The sequence below is a fragment of the Muscardinus avellanarius genome (genome assembly GCF_963383645.1).
Source record: "Muscardinus avellanarius genome assembly, chromosome: 6".
Lineage (NCBI taxonomy): Eukaryota > Metazoa > Chordata > Mammalia > Rodentia > Gliridae > Muscardinus > Muscardinus avellanarius.
This window is the reverse complement of record NC_137791.1, coordinates 93,492,110-93,504,727: the sequence shown is the minus strand read 5'-3', so window position 1 is coordinate 93,504,727 and position 12,618 is coordinate 93,492,110. Positions and strand designations below refer to the sequence as shown.

Sequence of the window (12,618 nt, the reverse complement as noted above, 5' to 3'; positions counted from 1 at the left end):
CCCTTCCAAAGTCCGACACTCCTTTCCTCTAAACCTTCTTGGGATAAGGCACACCGACCCTATTCACGCGAATTGCTCGCAGCAAGAGTGGAAGAACCTGCCCAGCCACCAACTCCCTGCCTGGAGACGCCGGGCTCGGCGTTGCTTAGCAACCGCCCGCTTCCTCCTCCGCCGCGCCGCGGGATGCTCTTCCGGGGCAGAGGTCGCCCCGCCCTTCCCCTCGTCTCCTCAAAGATGGCGAGCGGCGGCGGCGGCGGCGGGGGGGCGTCTGTACCCGCGCTGTGGAGCGAAGTGAACCGTTATGGCCAGAACGGGGACTTCACGCGCGCCCTCAAGACCGTCAACAAGAGTGAGTGCGGGGCCGGGAGGCCGGGGCGGCGGGAGGATGCTGCGGGGCCCCGCGCGACCACCGGCAGCCGGCCGCGCAGGGCAGCCGCTCCCGGCCGCGCTTGGCCTGGGGGCGCGCCGCGCAGCCCGCGCCGCCGCCGCGCAGCCCGGGGCCGGGGGCTGCCTGGAGCCACGTGGACTTCCTCTGCGCCCCGGCGGGAAGCGACGAGGGATTTAAAGAGACCGCAGCCCCCGGAGTCTCTTTCCACCTGTTTTCTTATTTGACTTGTCTGCCGTCTTGTTTTGCAAATAATGTCAGACTGCCTTTTCCCCCTTACTCTGGAGCGCGGTGATCCAGACGCTGCCCTAGAGGGAGTAAGTCTCGGGCCCGGCCCCGGCCCCGGCCCCGGGGAGGAACCTGCCAGGGACACGTATTACAAAGCTGGTGCTGGCCAGGTGGACGCCGGGAGGGTTTGGACGGAGGAGAGGGAAGGACTGGTTGGTGTGTCAGGCCTGTCACTCTCACAAAGAAACGAGAAAATGTGTGTGCATGGAAGCACTGACATTTGAAAGTATGTCGGAAGAAAAGTTTGAGTTTTTGCCGTGTAAGTGATCATTTCAAATTGTTGAGCCTTCACTGTGAGCAACTCGTATTTTATCTTTTACTACATAACTACAAGTACGGTCACTCATCTTTATACTCTCAAGTCACGATGTATTTTCTCTACTTAAGATGCAACCTGTATATGTTATGCTTGGTAATGTAATTACCAAAACAGCTTAGCTGTGCAAAGCAGTAGTGATATAAAAGGAATGGCAGTAATATACAAAGCTGTATAAATATTTCCAGCCACCTTTTGCAGAGTTAATGTAAAAAGTAATGATGTTACCCACACATACACTTTTTTGGGCGGGGGGGGGGGTTACCGGAGATTGAATTTAGGATCATTCTACCTGAGTCGCACCTCCGGCTCTATTTTATTTTTATTTTGAAACAGAGTTTCACTTTGTTGCTGTGGCCTTTGCTCAGTTGCAGAGGCTAGTCTTGAACCTGTGATCCTCCTTTCTTTTTTTTTTTTTTTTTTTTTTCTCTTTCAGTACTAGGGATGGAACCCAGGGGCATTGAGCAACACTTCCAGCCCTATTTTGTTTTGTTTTGTTTTGTGGGTCTGGGGATGAAACCCAAGGGCATTTCCACCTCCGAACTACACCCACTGCCCAATTTTGTATTCATTCTTTTGAAACAGGGTTACACCTGAGTCCTTCCTTGTACTTTCTTTGGTCACCTTAGGTGAAAGGGGAAATTTCAAATGATTTCTGGAAACAAGGCCAACAACATATATTGTTTGTGTAGGTGTTTATAAGATTTTACCAAAATATTCTTATTTCATGTGTTCTATAAACTTGTAAAATAAGTTATGTTTTCATGTTCATTTTGTGGGTCAGAAAACAGATTTAGCTGTTAAATTATTTTCCCAAGACCTCAAGGCAATTGGTGGCAAGCTTGCACTGTGCCTAGACCTGATTTGTTTCCAAGTGCTACATGAACTTTTTTCTTTCTCTGTGAAGTAATGAAGTATATAATATGTAGCATATGTTCCAAGATGAAAAAGCTAGAGAATTTCTTTGTTGCTACTTTATTTCACTGTGCTTTTAGGTTCATGCCTCTTGGGTATCACTGAAAATTGAATCTATAATTCCTTACTGTCACATAAGATAAAAGTGGCATTTACTATATTACTATTTCAACTGATCTGATTGTTTCTATTGCAGTAAAATTGGAAACTTAGCTTCCTAAGGTAAGGATGGAAAAATGTAGGAAAAAATTGAGAAGGGAATGGGTTTTAAGATTACTTTCTTAAAATTGTTCTCTAGTACTACAGATTAACAAGGATGATGTAACTGCTCTGCACTGTAAAGTTGTCTGCCTTATCCAGAATGGAAGCTTCAAGGAAGCCTTGAATGTCATCAATACTCACACCAAAGTGTTTGCCAAGTAAGTGATTACAGTTAGTTGTAAAATTTTTAGAAATACTTTTTTTTTTTGGTACTAGGAATTGAACCCCAGGGCATTCTGCCTCTGAGCTATATTCCAGCCCTTTTTTGTTTTGAAACATGATCTCCATAAGTTACTGAGGCTGGCCTTAAACCTGCAGTCCTTCTGACTTACCCTTCCAAGTGGTGTGCTACCATGCCTGGCTTAGAAAAACTTTTATTAGAGCTAAACTTCTTTCTTTTGAACCAATAAAAGGGAGGTAAACTATAGAGGGATGTGGGATGTAAGTGTAACAAGAGTCTATGGGGGATATAAGAATGACTCAGTTGAAGTTTGTTTTTAAAAAAAGGTACAGACAGCAGAACATGTATGGTAGGTATGTGTAAGTGTAGAGTGGATAATAATCTAAGGTGATAGAGATCTTTAGGATGGTATGGCCAAACCTCTGTGCATAACTCTGTGGAGAATTATTAAGGTAAGTGTAATTTTAGTCCCAGATCTTTTGGTGTGACAGTTTTTTTTTGTTGTTGTTGTTGTTGTTTTGTTTTTTTCCTTTCCCTGGGAATTAAAGCCAGGGGCATTTTACTTCTGAGCTACATCCGCATCCCTTCAGCACTTTTCATTTTTTATTTTAAAACAGAATTTTACTAAGGTACTGCATGCTGGCCTCAAACCTGTGATCCTCCTATCTTAGCCTACCAAGTTCTAAGATTACAGTAGTATAGGCATGTACCGCTATGCCAGTCAGTGTTAGAGTTCTTTAATGCCTTTAGACTGTTAGCAAGGTTTTGTTTTTTATTGTTAGTAATCTTTTACTTAGCATTTCATAAAATGGGAACTTATATTCTGAATTGTTACTATAAATTTGACTTTTCTTTATAGTCATACATAGGCACCAAAAGAAATACATATCAAAATTAAGTTGCAGCTTATGTATTTCTTAATTGGATAATGGTTTATAAGGTGTCAAATGGTGAATGTAAGAATTTATATATGCATTTTGTATATATGCAAAAATAAATGCTAAGAGGAAAAGCAATAAAAGTAGTCACTTTTAGGAGATAAGAAGGAACAAGTTAGATGTAGATGGCAGTGGAAGTAGAACCTCTTAGTGTCTCTTTATTTTTATATTCAGTCCTGTAAATGTATTATAGACCACAAGCTTGCTTGCATATTTATTTATTTATTTATTTATTTATTTATTTATTTATTTATTGTGGTACTAGGTGGAACCCAGGGGCTTTTATACCTCCAGGCTACACTCCCAGACCTATTTTATACTTTATTAGGAAAAAGGGTTTCTCATTAAGTTCCTGAGAGCCTCACTCAGTAGCTGAGGCTGGCTTCAAACCTGTGTGATTTTCCTGTCTCAGCCTCTGAAGCTAATTTTAAAACTTTAAAATATGAAATAGTACTGTTTTCGGTTTTTGGGTTTTTTTGGTGGTGGTACTGGGGTTCCTGGAAACCATTCTACCTCTGGGCTACACTCCCAGACCTGTCATATTTTTTTTTTTTTTTTGGAAACAGGATCTCTTAAGCCACCGAGGCTGGTTTTAAACCAGCGCGATTCTCCTGTCTCCGCCTCCTAAGCGTGGGGATTACAAGCTTGCGCCACCACGCCCAGCCATAGTGCTGTTTTCTAATAGTAAACATGTTTATGCTGAAAACCAGTATTTTGAATTTTGACCGTTTTTTGAGATGCAGAAATTTTCTAAAAAATACTGTTAGATAAGAGATATTATAAAATATATTGCCATTTGTTGGATAAATATTTTTTCTTGTAGGTTATCGTTGAAACTTCAAAATGAATTTTAGAGCTGGCACAGCGGTACACATCTGTAATCGTAGTACTTGAGAGAATGAGACAGGAGCATCGTAGGTTCGAGACCACCCCCAACAACTTAATAAGACTATTTCAAATAAAAATAAAAAGGCTAGGGATGTAGCTTGAAGGAGGAATGCTCCTGAGTTCAGTCCCCAGTACTCCCCCCATCAAATGAATTTTAGTAATCACATTAATATATATGAAATTTTAGGTGTATATATATATAAATATTACTAATCATTTATTTCTTTGAACTAGTTTAAAAAAGCATCAAGCTGCTTGTTATTTTACTAATAAATTTAAGGAATTTCTTAAATTACCCATTTAAGTCTTCAGGTATTCTTTGCATCTAAAACAGTTGGTAGCTGATTCATGTTTACCTTTTTAAATGTTCTTTTTTTTTTTTTTTTTTTTCAAAAGGCCAATAATTTTGTTAATACCCATGAAAGGAAGAGAGGCTAAGGTGATGGTTATAATATTTTCTGCCACTCAATGAGCTGTGACTTTGTGGACAAGTTACTAACTTTTGTAGATTTCCTTCCTTACCTGTAATCATGGGAATTAAATAAATGAACATAAGTACTCAGAGTGGTATTTGGCTTATGGTGAGTGCTTGCCTTTTCATATAATAATCCAATATACTTTTATTTTTTTCTTCAGTAACTCACTCTCCTTTGAGAAGGCATATTGCGAGTACAGGCTGAACAGAATTGAAAATGCCTTGAAGACAATAGAAGGTGCCAGTCAGCAGACAGACAAACTAAAGGAGCTTTATGGACAAGTGGTAATTACTGCTTTAAAACACCTGTTGCTTACAGTAGAGGTAGAGCGTGGCTGCTCTAACATGGAGCGGGGATGATGCTCCAGAGAACTGGCCACCAAACCCGTTCTTGAGGTTTGACATATCTTCTCTCCTTGATCTTCATTGGAACATTTGCTTATCCAGTGTTCTATGAACAGCTTCCCCAGGGTAATTAGACACTTGATGAAAGAACTATTCTGTGAAATTTGAACTTCTTGGTCAGAAAGGTGAAACCAGTGATCTTACATACTTAAACAGATTTGAAACTCTCTAATGTTTGACTGGTATTCTAAGTTTAAAGAAAATCATATCTAAGAAATTGGTTGACTTCATCTACTCCATGAAAAATACTTTATTCATGAAAATAAATATTTTATTCCAGAAGGATTTTGAGATATAAAATTAAGTCTGGTATAAAATAGGGCTATTAATGAGGGTAGAAAAGAAATGTATAAACTGAGTAAATGTAGGGTTGGAAACCCAGAGGTTTATGAAGGACACCAATCTCTGTAATACATAGTTGATATCCCAGAGTGGCAGTTATCTTTTAAGAACAACTTGAGTGTGTACCAGGCATGGTGCTGCGTACTTGGAATCCCAAATACTGGGAAGGCTGAGGCAGGAGGATCCCAAGTTCAAGGCAGGCCTGAGCAATTTAGCAAGACTTTGTCTCAAAATAAAATTTTTAAGCCAGGCGTGGTGGTGCACGCTTGTAACCCCAGTACTTGGAAGGGTGAGACAGGAGAATTAATTACAGGTTCGCGGCCAGCCTCAGCTTCTTAACGAGGCCCTCCTCAACTTAGTGAGACTTGTTTCAAAATAAAGAGTAAAAGGGGTTGAGGATGTAGCTCATTGGCAGAGCATTTGCCTAGCATGTGTGAGGCCCTGAATTTGATCATGAGTATTGCCAACAAAAAGAACAACTTGAATAAAATAAGCATTCTGTAAGCATCTAATAATGGAATTATGTTGTGGGTGCTTAAGAGTACTCTGTACAGTAGCTGATTGTATGAGAAACAAAAAATGAAGGTAGGGGTGTGTGTGTGTGTGTGTGTGTGGTGAACTCCTAGGAGATACTGAATCTTTTTGTTAACATTCAATTTTATTCCTGTTTTTTAGGATTTAGTAATTTTGTGTTGTGGAAAAGTTTTTTTCATAATTCAGATTTAGGTAACAGGATATATTTTTTCGAAAGATTTCCTTTTAAAATCCATTTAGGCCGGGCGTGGTGGCGCACACTTGTAATCCCCGTCCTTAGGAGACTGAGACAGGAGGATCACACAGGTTCGAAGCCAGCCTCAACTACTTAGGGAGGCGCTCTCGGCAACTTAGTGAGACCCTGTATCCAAATAAAATATAAAATAGCCCCTGGGTTCCACCCCCAGTACCATACACAAAAATACAAATAAAATCCATTTAGGCAATTAACCAACCTCAAGAAGGAAAGTTAAGAAAGTCACTTTTCTGAATTGAATCATACTTATAAATCCATAACATAGTAAAGATTTGTTTAAAAGATATTTATTTATTTATTCATTCATTCATTCTGGGGATGGAACCCAGGGGCATTCAACTTCTGAGCTACACCCCCTGCTCTATTTTTTTATTTTTCTTGTTTTTTTTGAAACAGGGTCTCACTGAGTAGCTGAGGGTGTCTGGGAACCACAATCGTCAGGTCTCAGACTCCTGAATGCTGGGATTATAGGCATGCACCACCATGCCCAGCTAAAAATAAACTTAGAAAGTATTATAGCACACAGAAAAACTAGTTAAAAATTATGTAAGGTAAACAGTTGATTGCTTTTATCATTGCTGAATTAGTTTCCTACGTAGTGGTTCCAAAAAGCATTAGTATGTTAGAAATAAAACATTACATTGGTCTTCTGATTTTTTTTTTTACTTGCTTTTTGTCCTTTAGCTATACCGTTTGGAACGCTATGATGAATGCTTAGGTGTATATAGAGATCTTGTCCGAAACTCACAAGATGATTATGATGAGGAGAGGAAAACAAACCTTTCAGCAGTTGTTGCAGCTCAAAGCAATTGGGAAAAAGTGGTTCCAGTGAGTACCCTCGTGTACCCACACAGCCTGAAATAATATCCGTGTCTAGCATTTGACTGCTGTTTTGCTCCATGGCAGGAGAACTTGGGCCTCCAAGAAGGCACTCATGAGCTGTGCTACAATGCTGCATGTGCACTGATAGGACAAGGCCAGCTGAACCAGGCAATGAAAATCCTACAGAAAGCCGAAGGTTGGAATTTGTTAACATTATCTTTCAATATAAGGTGGATATAAATTTATAGAGTATCTCCAAAAATTGCATTTGATATTTGCAAAATAAGTAAATGGAAGTTACTAGCCAGGTATGGTGGTGGATGCATGTAATCCCAGCCTTGGGAGGCTGAGACAGGAGGATCACAGGTTCAAGGACAGCCTCAGAAATTTAACCAAGACACTGTTTCAAAAAATTAAAAAAGGACTGGGGTTGTAGCTTGAAGGTAAAATGCCCCCTATATTCAGTCTCCAATACCAGTAATAATAATAATTATTATTATAGCACAGCCATGCATTTCCTTTTTTTTTTTTAAGTATTGAGGATAGAGCCCAGTGTCATTCTAACCCTGAGCTGCACCCCCAGCCTTATTAATTAATTAATTAATTAATTTATTTATTTATTTATTTATTTATTTTTGGTGATACTGGGCATGGAACCCAGGGCCCTCCTACCTCCGGGCTACACTCCCAGACCTATTTTATATTTTTTAAATTTGTAAACAGGGTCTCTTAAGCCAGCGGAGGCTGGCTTCGAACCTGCACGATCCTCCTGTCTCAGCCTCCCAGGTGCAGGGATTACAAATGTGCGCCACCACGCCCGGCTTATTTTTTTATTTTGAAATAGGGTTTTGCTAAGTTATGGCATACCAGCCTTGAACCTGTGATCCTCCTATCTCAGCCTCCAAAATGCTGGAATACACCACTACACCCAGCTTACATTTTTAGAAAAATAAATAACTAAAATGCTAGCTCTTTTTTTCTTGGTTATAGAATCATTGCCTCTGTTTTTATGCTTTTTTATAATGGATGTTTTGCAATTTATTTTTTTTAATGCCCTTTCAAAAAAATTTTAGAATGGGGCATGGTGGTGCATGCTTATGATCCCAATACTTGGAAGGCTGAGACAGGAGGATCACAGATTTGCTACCAGCCTCAGCAACTTTGTGAGGCCCTCCACAACTTAGTGAGATTCTGTTTTCAAATAAAATATAAAATAGGGCTGGTGTAATAGCTCAGAAGTAGAATGTCCCTGTGTTCATTTGCCAGCACCAAAAATAATTAAAGTAAAAAAATTTTAGATCCAGGTGTGATAGTGCATGCTTATAATCCCAGTACTACAGAGGCTGAGAAAAAAAGATCACAAATTTGAAGCCAGACTCAGCAAATTAGTGAGATTCTCAGCAACTTAGCAAGACCCTTGTTTCAAAGTAAAAAAACAGGTTTGGAAGTGTAACCCAGAGGTAGAAGGCCCCAGGTTTCATCCCTTGTACCATACACACACACACAAATTAGCATAAATTATGAAAAAGTTTCAAAGTGCTAGAGTAATCAAGGACCAACAATATTTACGTAGTACATTTGATGTTAATGTAAATTACAAATTTCCTTGTTATTACAGTTTATCTTGAAATCTCAGAAATTTAGTTTTTCCTAGCTGGGCGTTGGTGGCACATGCTTGCAATCCCAGCATTTAGGAGGCTGAGACAGGAGGATTGCGGTTCGCAGACAGCCTCAGGTACTACTTAGAGAGCCACTTTGTAACTTAGTGAAACCTGTTTCAAAATAAAGAATATAAAATGGGGCTGGGGGTTTAACTTTGAGGTAGGTAGGGTTTAACTTTGAGGTAGATGGAACCCACCCCTGGGTTCCATCCCCAGTATCACAAAAAAAATTTTTTTTTTCTAAATTTAGTTTTTTCTCTTTGGAATGTTTACTGGGAACTACCCAGTGATACTAATTTTAAAACAATTTTTTTCCTACAGATCTTTGCCGCCGTTCATTTTCAGAAGACTCTGTAAGTAGTCTACTGTTGTTGAACCCAAATTACACATTTTTAATAAATACAATTAGGAGTTTTTATTGTAGAATTTACCAACTTTTTATAATAAATGATGATTAATGTATAGGAATAACATTAGAATCTACCTTGGTCAGTTGTTTGATAAAGTCTATTAAGCTGTGAAGTCACAATATAAAAATCTATTAAAGCATTTTATTTTAAATTCATATAAATACAAATTCATTCTCCAAGTTTAGGATGTGTCACTGAAGTCGTTGAGAACAGAACTGATCCATAGGAATTCCAGGCATATTTCTCACATAATTCAACATTCTTGATTTTCATTTTTTTCTAAGGGCAACAATATCTTTACTCACTAAATCCCAAGTTTTCATTTCTGAAGATATTTTAACCAAATTGATCACAAATTCATTAAAATAGGTTTGAAATCATGATAATAGAGTTTATATGTATTATATTAATTAATATTAGCTGGGCATGGTGGCACACGCTTGTTCTCCCAGTACTTGGGAGGCTGAGACAGAAGGATTGCAGGTTTGTGACCAGCCTCAGCAACTTTAGTGATGCCCTCTACAACGTAATAAGACCCTGTTTCAAAGTAAATAACAAAAATAGGGCTAGGGATGTAGCTCACAGGTAGAATGCCCTTGGGTTCAATCCTACGTACCACACAAAAAAATATATTCTTATGAGAAAATTATGTTTTCAAAACTTAGGGATATTTTTGTAAACAGTCCAGTCTGCATGCTAGTTTTTTACATCTTTTTTTTTTTTTTATCCTAGGACTCTAGAGAAAATTATCAATACATGGCGTTCTTGAGTTGATTAACATGTTCTTTCAGCATCTTTTTTCCATTTACTCTTTTTTTTTTTTTTTTTTTTTTTTTTGGTGGTACTGGGGTTCCTGGAAGCCCTTCTACCTCCGGGCTACACTCCCAGACCTATTTTTGCATTTTTATTTGGAAACAGGGTCTCCTAAGCCAGCGCGCGGGGCTAGCTTCGAACCTGCGCGATCCTCCTGTTTCTGCCTCCCAAGCGCGGGAATTACAAGCGTGCGCCACCACGCCCAGCTCCATTTACTCTTAAATAGCTCTCTTTTGTTGGTAATTCTCAATTTTGAAGAAATGACCTTCAGGATAAATTCCTGGAATTATATGTCTTCTTGAGGATTGTATATCTTTCAAATGATGGATCATTTAGTGAAATATGTGGTCAGTTTAGAAAACTTACAAGAAAAAAAATGTTTCTTCTTCTGCTTAGGATGGAACTGAGGAAGACCCACAGGCAGAACTGGCCATCATTCATGGACAGATGGCCTATATTTTGCAGCTTCAGGGTCGTACAGAGGAGGCTTTGCAACTTTACAATCAGATCATAAAACTAAAGTGAGTTAAAAATGGAGTATCTTTCGTAGGGGACAAGGCTTTTTTTTGTAAAGGTTTGTTTTTAACTATTGCTTGTTGTTCACAGGCCAACAGATGTGGGATTACTAGCTGTAATTGCAAATAACATCATTACCATTAATAAGGTATGGAATATCCAACATGTATATTTTTCACTGAGGGCAGATTACCCTAGCTTTATTCTAGCATAAGTGGTTTTTTTTTTTTTTTTCATGATACAAATGTCCAGGTGTAGCAAAATCATAATAAGGAGAGTATTATTTAACTTTAATAATGTTGATGATTCTGCAGTGTATATTCAAATAACAAGACTTTATTTTAAGCCAGGCACAGTGGTGCGTACCTATTATCCAAGTATGAAAGGCTGAGACAAGAGAATCACAGGTTTGAAGATAGCTTCAACAACCTAGCAAGATTCTGTTTTAAAATAAAATTAAAGGCCAGGTGTGGTGGCGCATGCTTGTAAACCTAGTACTTTGGAGGCTGAGACAGGAGGACCACAGGTTCCCAGTCAGTCTCAGCTACTTAGGCCCTCCGCAACTCAGTAAGACCCTGTTTCAAAATAAAATAGGGCTGGAGGTGTACCTGGGAGGTAGATGTCCCTGGGTTCAATCCCTAGAACTGCATGAATGAATGAATGAATGAATGAATGAATGAATGAATGAATGAATGGATAGATAGATAAATAAACAGGGGTAGGGGCATAGCTCGGAAATAGAATGCCCCTGTGTTCAATCCTCAGTACCCCCCCCACACACACACACAAAACAACTTTAATTGTGAAGCCTCTTCTCCCAGTTTATGATAATATGGAGATAGATTCATGAAATCTTCATATACTGAGGTATGTGTGGGGGTGTACTGGGGATGGAAAGCACGGGCGTTAACATGTAAGCTACACCCCTGCCCTATTTTTTATTCTTTATTTTGAAACAGGGTCTCACTAAGCAGCTGAGGCCATCCCCAAACCGCGATCTTGTGGTCTCCGCCTCCTGAATGCTGGGATTACAAGTGTGTGCCACCTGGTATATACTGAGTTTCTCTGTGCAGGTTTTCAATATAATGTTTTTTTTGTTTTGTTTTGTTTTGTTTTGTTTGCAGTACTGGGGATGGAGCCCAGGGGCATTCTACCTTTGACCTACACACCCAGCCTTATATTTTTATTCTTTATTTTGAAACAGGGTGTCACTGAGTTGCAAAGAGCCTCACTAAGTAGCTGAGGCTGTCCTTGAACCGCGATCCTCCTGTCTCAGCCTCCCAAATGCTGGGATTACAAGCATGTGCCACCATGCCCAGCTTCAATATAATGTTTTTATCTTGAAATTTTTTTTTGGGGGGGGGGCTGAGGTATGGGTAGGTGCTGTGTCTTTCTCTCTCACCTTCGCACCTTGTGCAAATTAACACGTGCATATGTAGGCAGTCTTACAGGACTGCTATTCAAACTAATCACTTTTTAGAACATTTTTTTGTTTTTGTTTTTGTTTGCTGGTCTGGGGATGGAAACCAGGGGCATTCGACCTCCGAGCTACACCCCTGCCCTATTTTTGATTCTTTATTTTGAAACCAGGTCTCACTGAGTTGCAGAGGGCCTCATTAAGTAGCTGAGGCTGTCCTTGAACCGCGATCTTCCAGTCTCAGCCTCCCAAATGCTGGGATTACAGGTGTGCGCTGTGCACCCAGCTGACATGATTTTTTAACTGCCATCTTATTTCATCTCTAAATGTGAGGTGGTAACATTAAAGGGGGACATTCTTCGCATGATTTAGTTTTCCAGAAATTGGTGCTACCATTTAAATCTTGGCAGAAATACATTTTCTTCCAATGTTTGAGTTTTGAAATGTTTGTCAAGACAAAACCTTTTTTATCTGACATATTAATTGTGAGAAAGAGAATGTGAAATACTAAATGTATATCTCCATGTAAATGTAATTTACACATTGAGCTTTCTTTAGTTCACAGATATTTATTTCTGGTTTTTTATAATAGTACTGAATCTAGTAAATAATAGAAAAGAAATAAATTATACATACATGTACATATATATATATATTATGGTACTGGGGGTGGAACCCAGGGGCTTTTCTACCTCTGGGCTATACTCCCAGACCTATTTTTATACTTTTATTTGGAAACAGAGTCTCACTAAGTAGCTGAGGCTGGCTTCGAACCTGTGTAATCCTCCTGTCTCA

The 12,618-nt window shown here is 39.3% G+C and overlaps 1 protein-coding gene across 1 annotated transcript in view; it reads left to right on the top strand.

Moving 5' to 3' along the window:
- Nucleotides 1–234: 234 nt before the first annotated feature.
- SRP72 (signal recognition particle 72) overlaps nucleotides 235–12,618 on the top strand; it is a gene marked incomplete at its 5' end in the record, with an annotated part of 33,621 nt that continues 21,237 nt past the window's right edge. Inside the window, 8 exons of the mRNA XM_080698110.1 lie at nucleotides 235–349; nucleotides 2,203–2,323; nucleotides 4,809–4,932; nucleotides 6,869–7,012; nucleotides 7,091–7,202; nucleotides 8,989–9,020; nucleotides 10,287–10,411; nucleotides 10,497–10,554. Of these exons, the coding sequence (XP_080554236.1) occupies nucleotides 235–349; nucleotides 2,203–2,323; nucleotides 4,809–4,932; nucleotides 6,869–7,012; nucleotides 7,091–7,202; nucleotides 8,989–9,020; nucleotides 10,287–10,411; nucleotides 10,497–10,554 (831 nt within the window). The remainder of the gene's footprint in view (nucleotides 350–2,202; nucleotides 2,324–4,808; nucleotides 4,933–6,868; nucleotides 7,013–7,090; nucleotides 7,203–8,988; nucleotides 9,021–10,286; nucleotides 10,412–10,496; nucleotides 10,555–12,618) is intronic.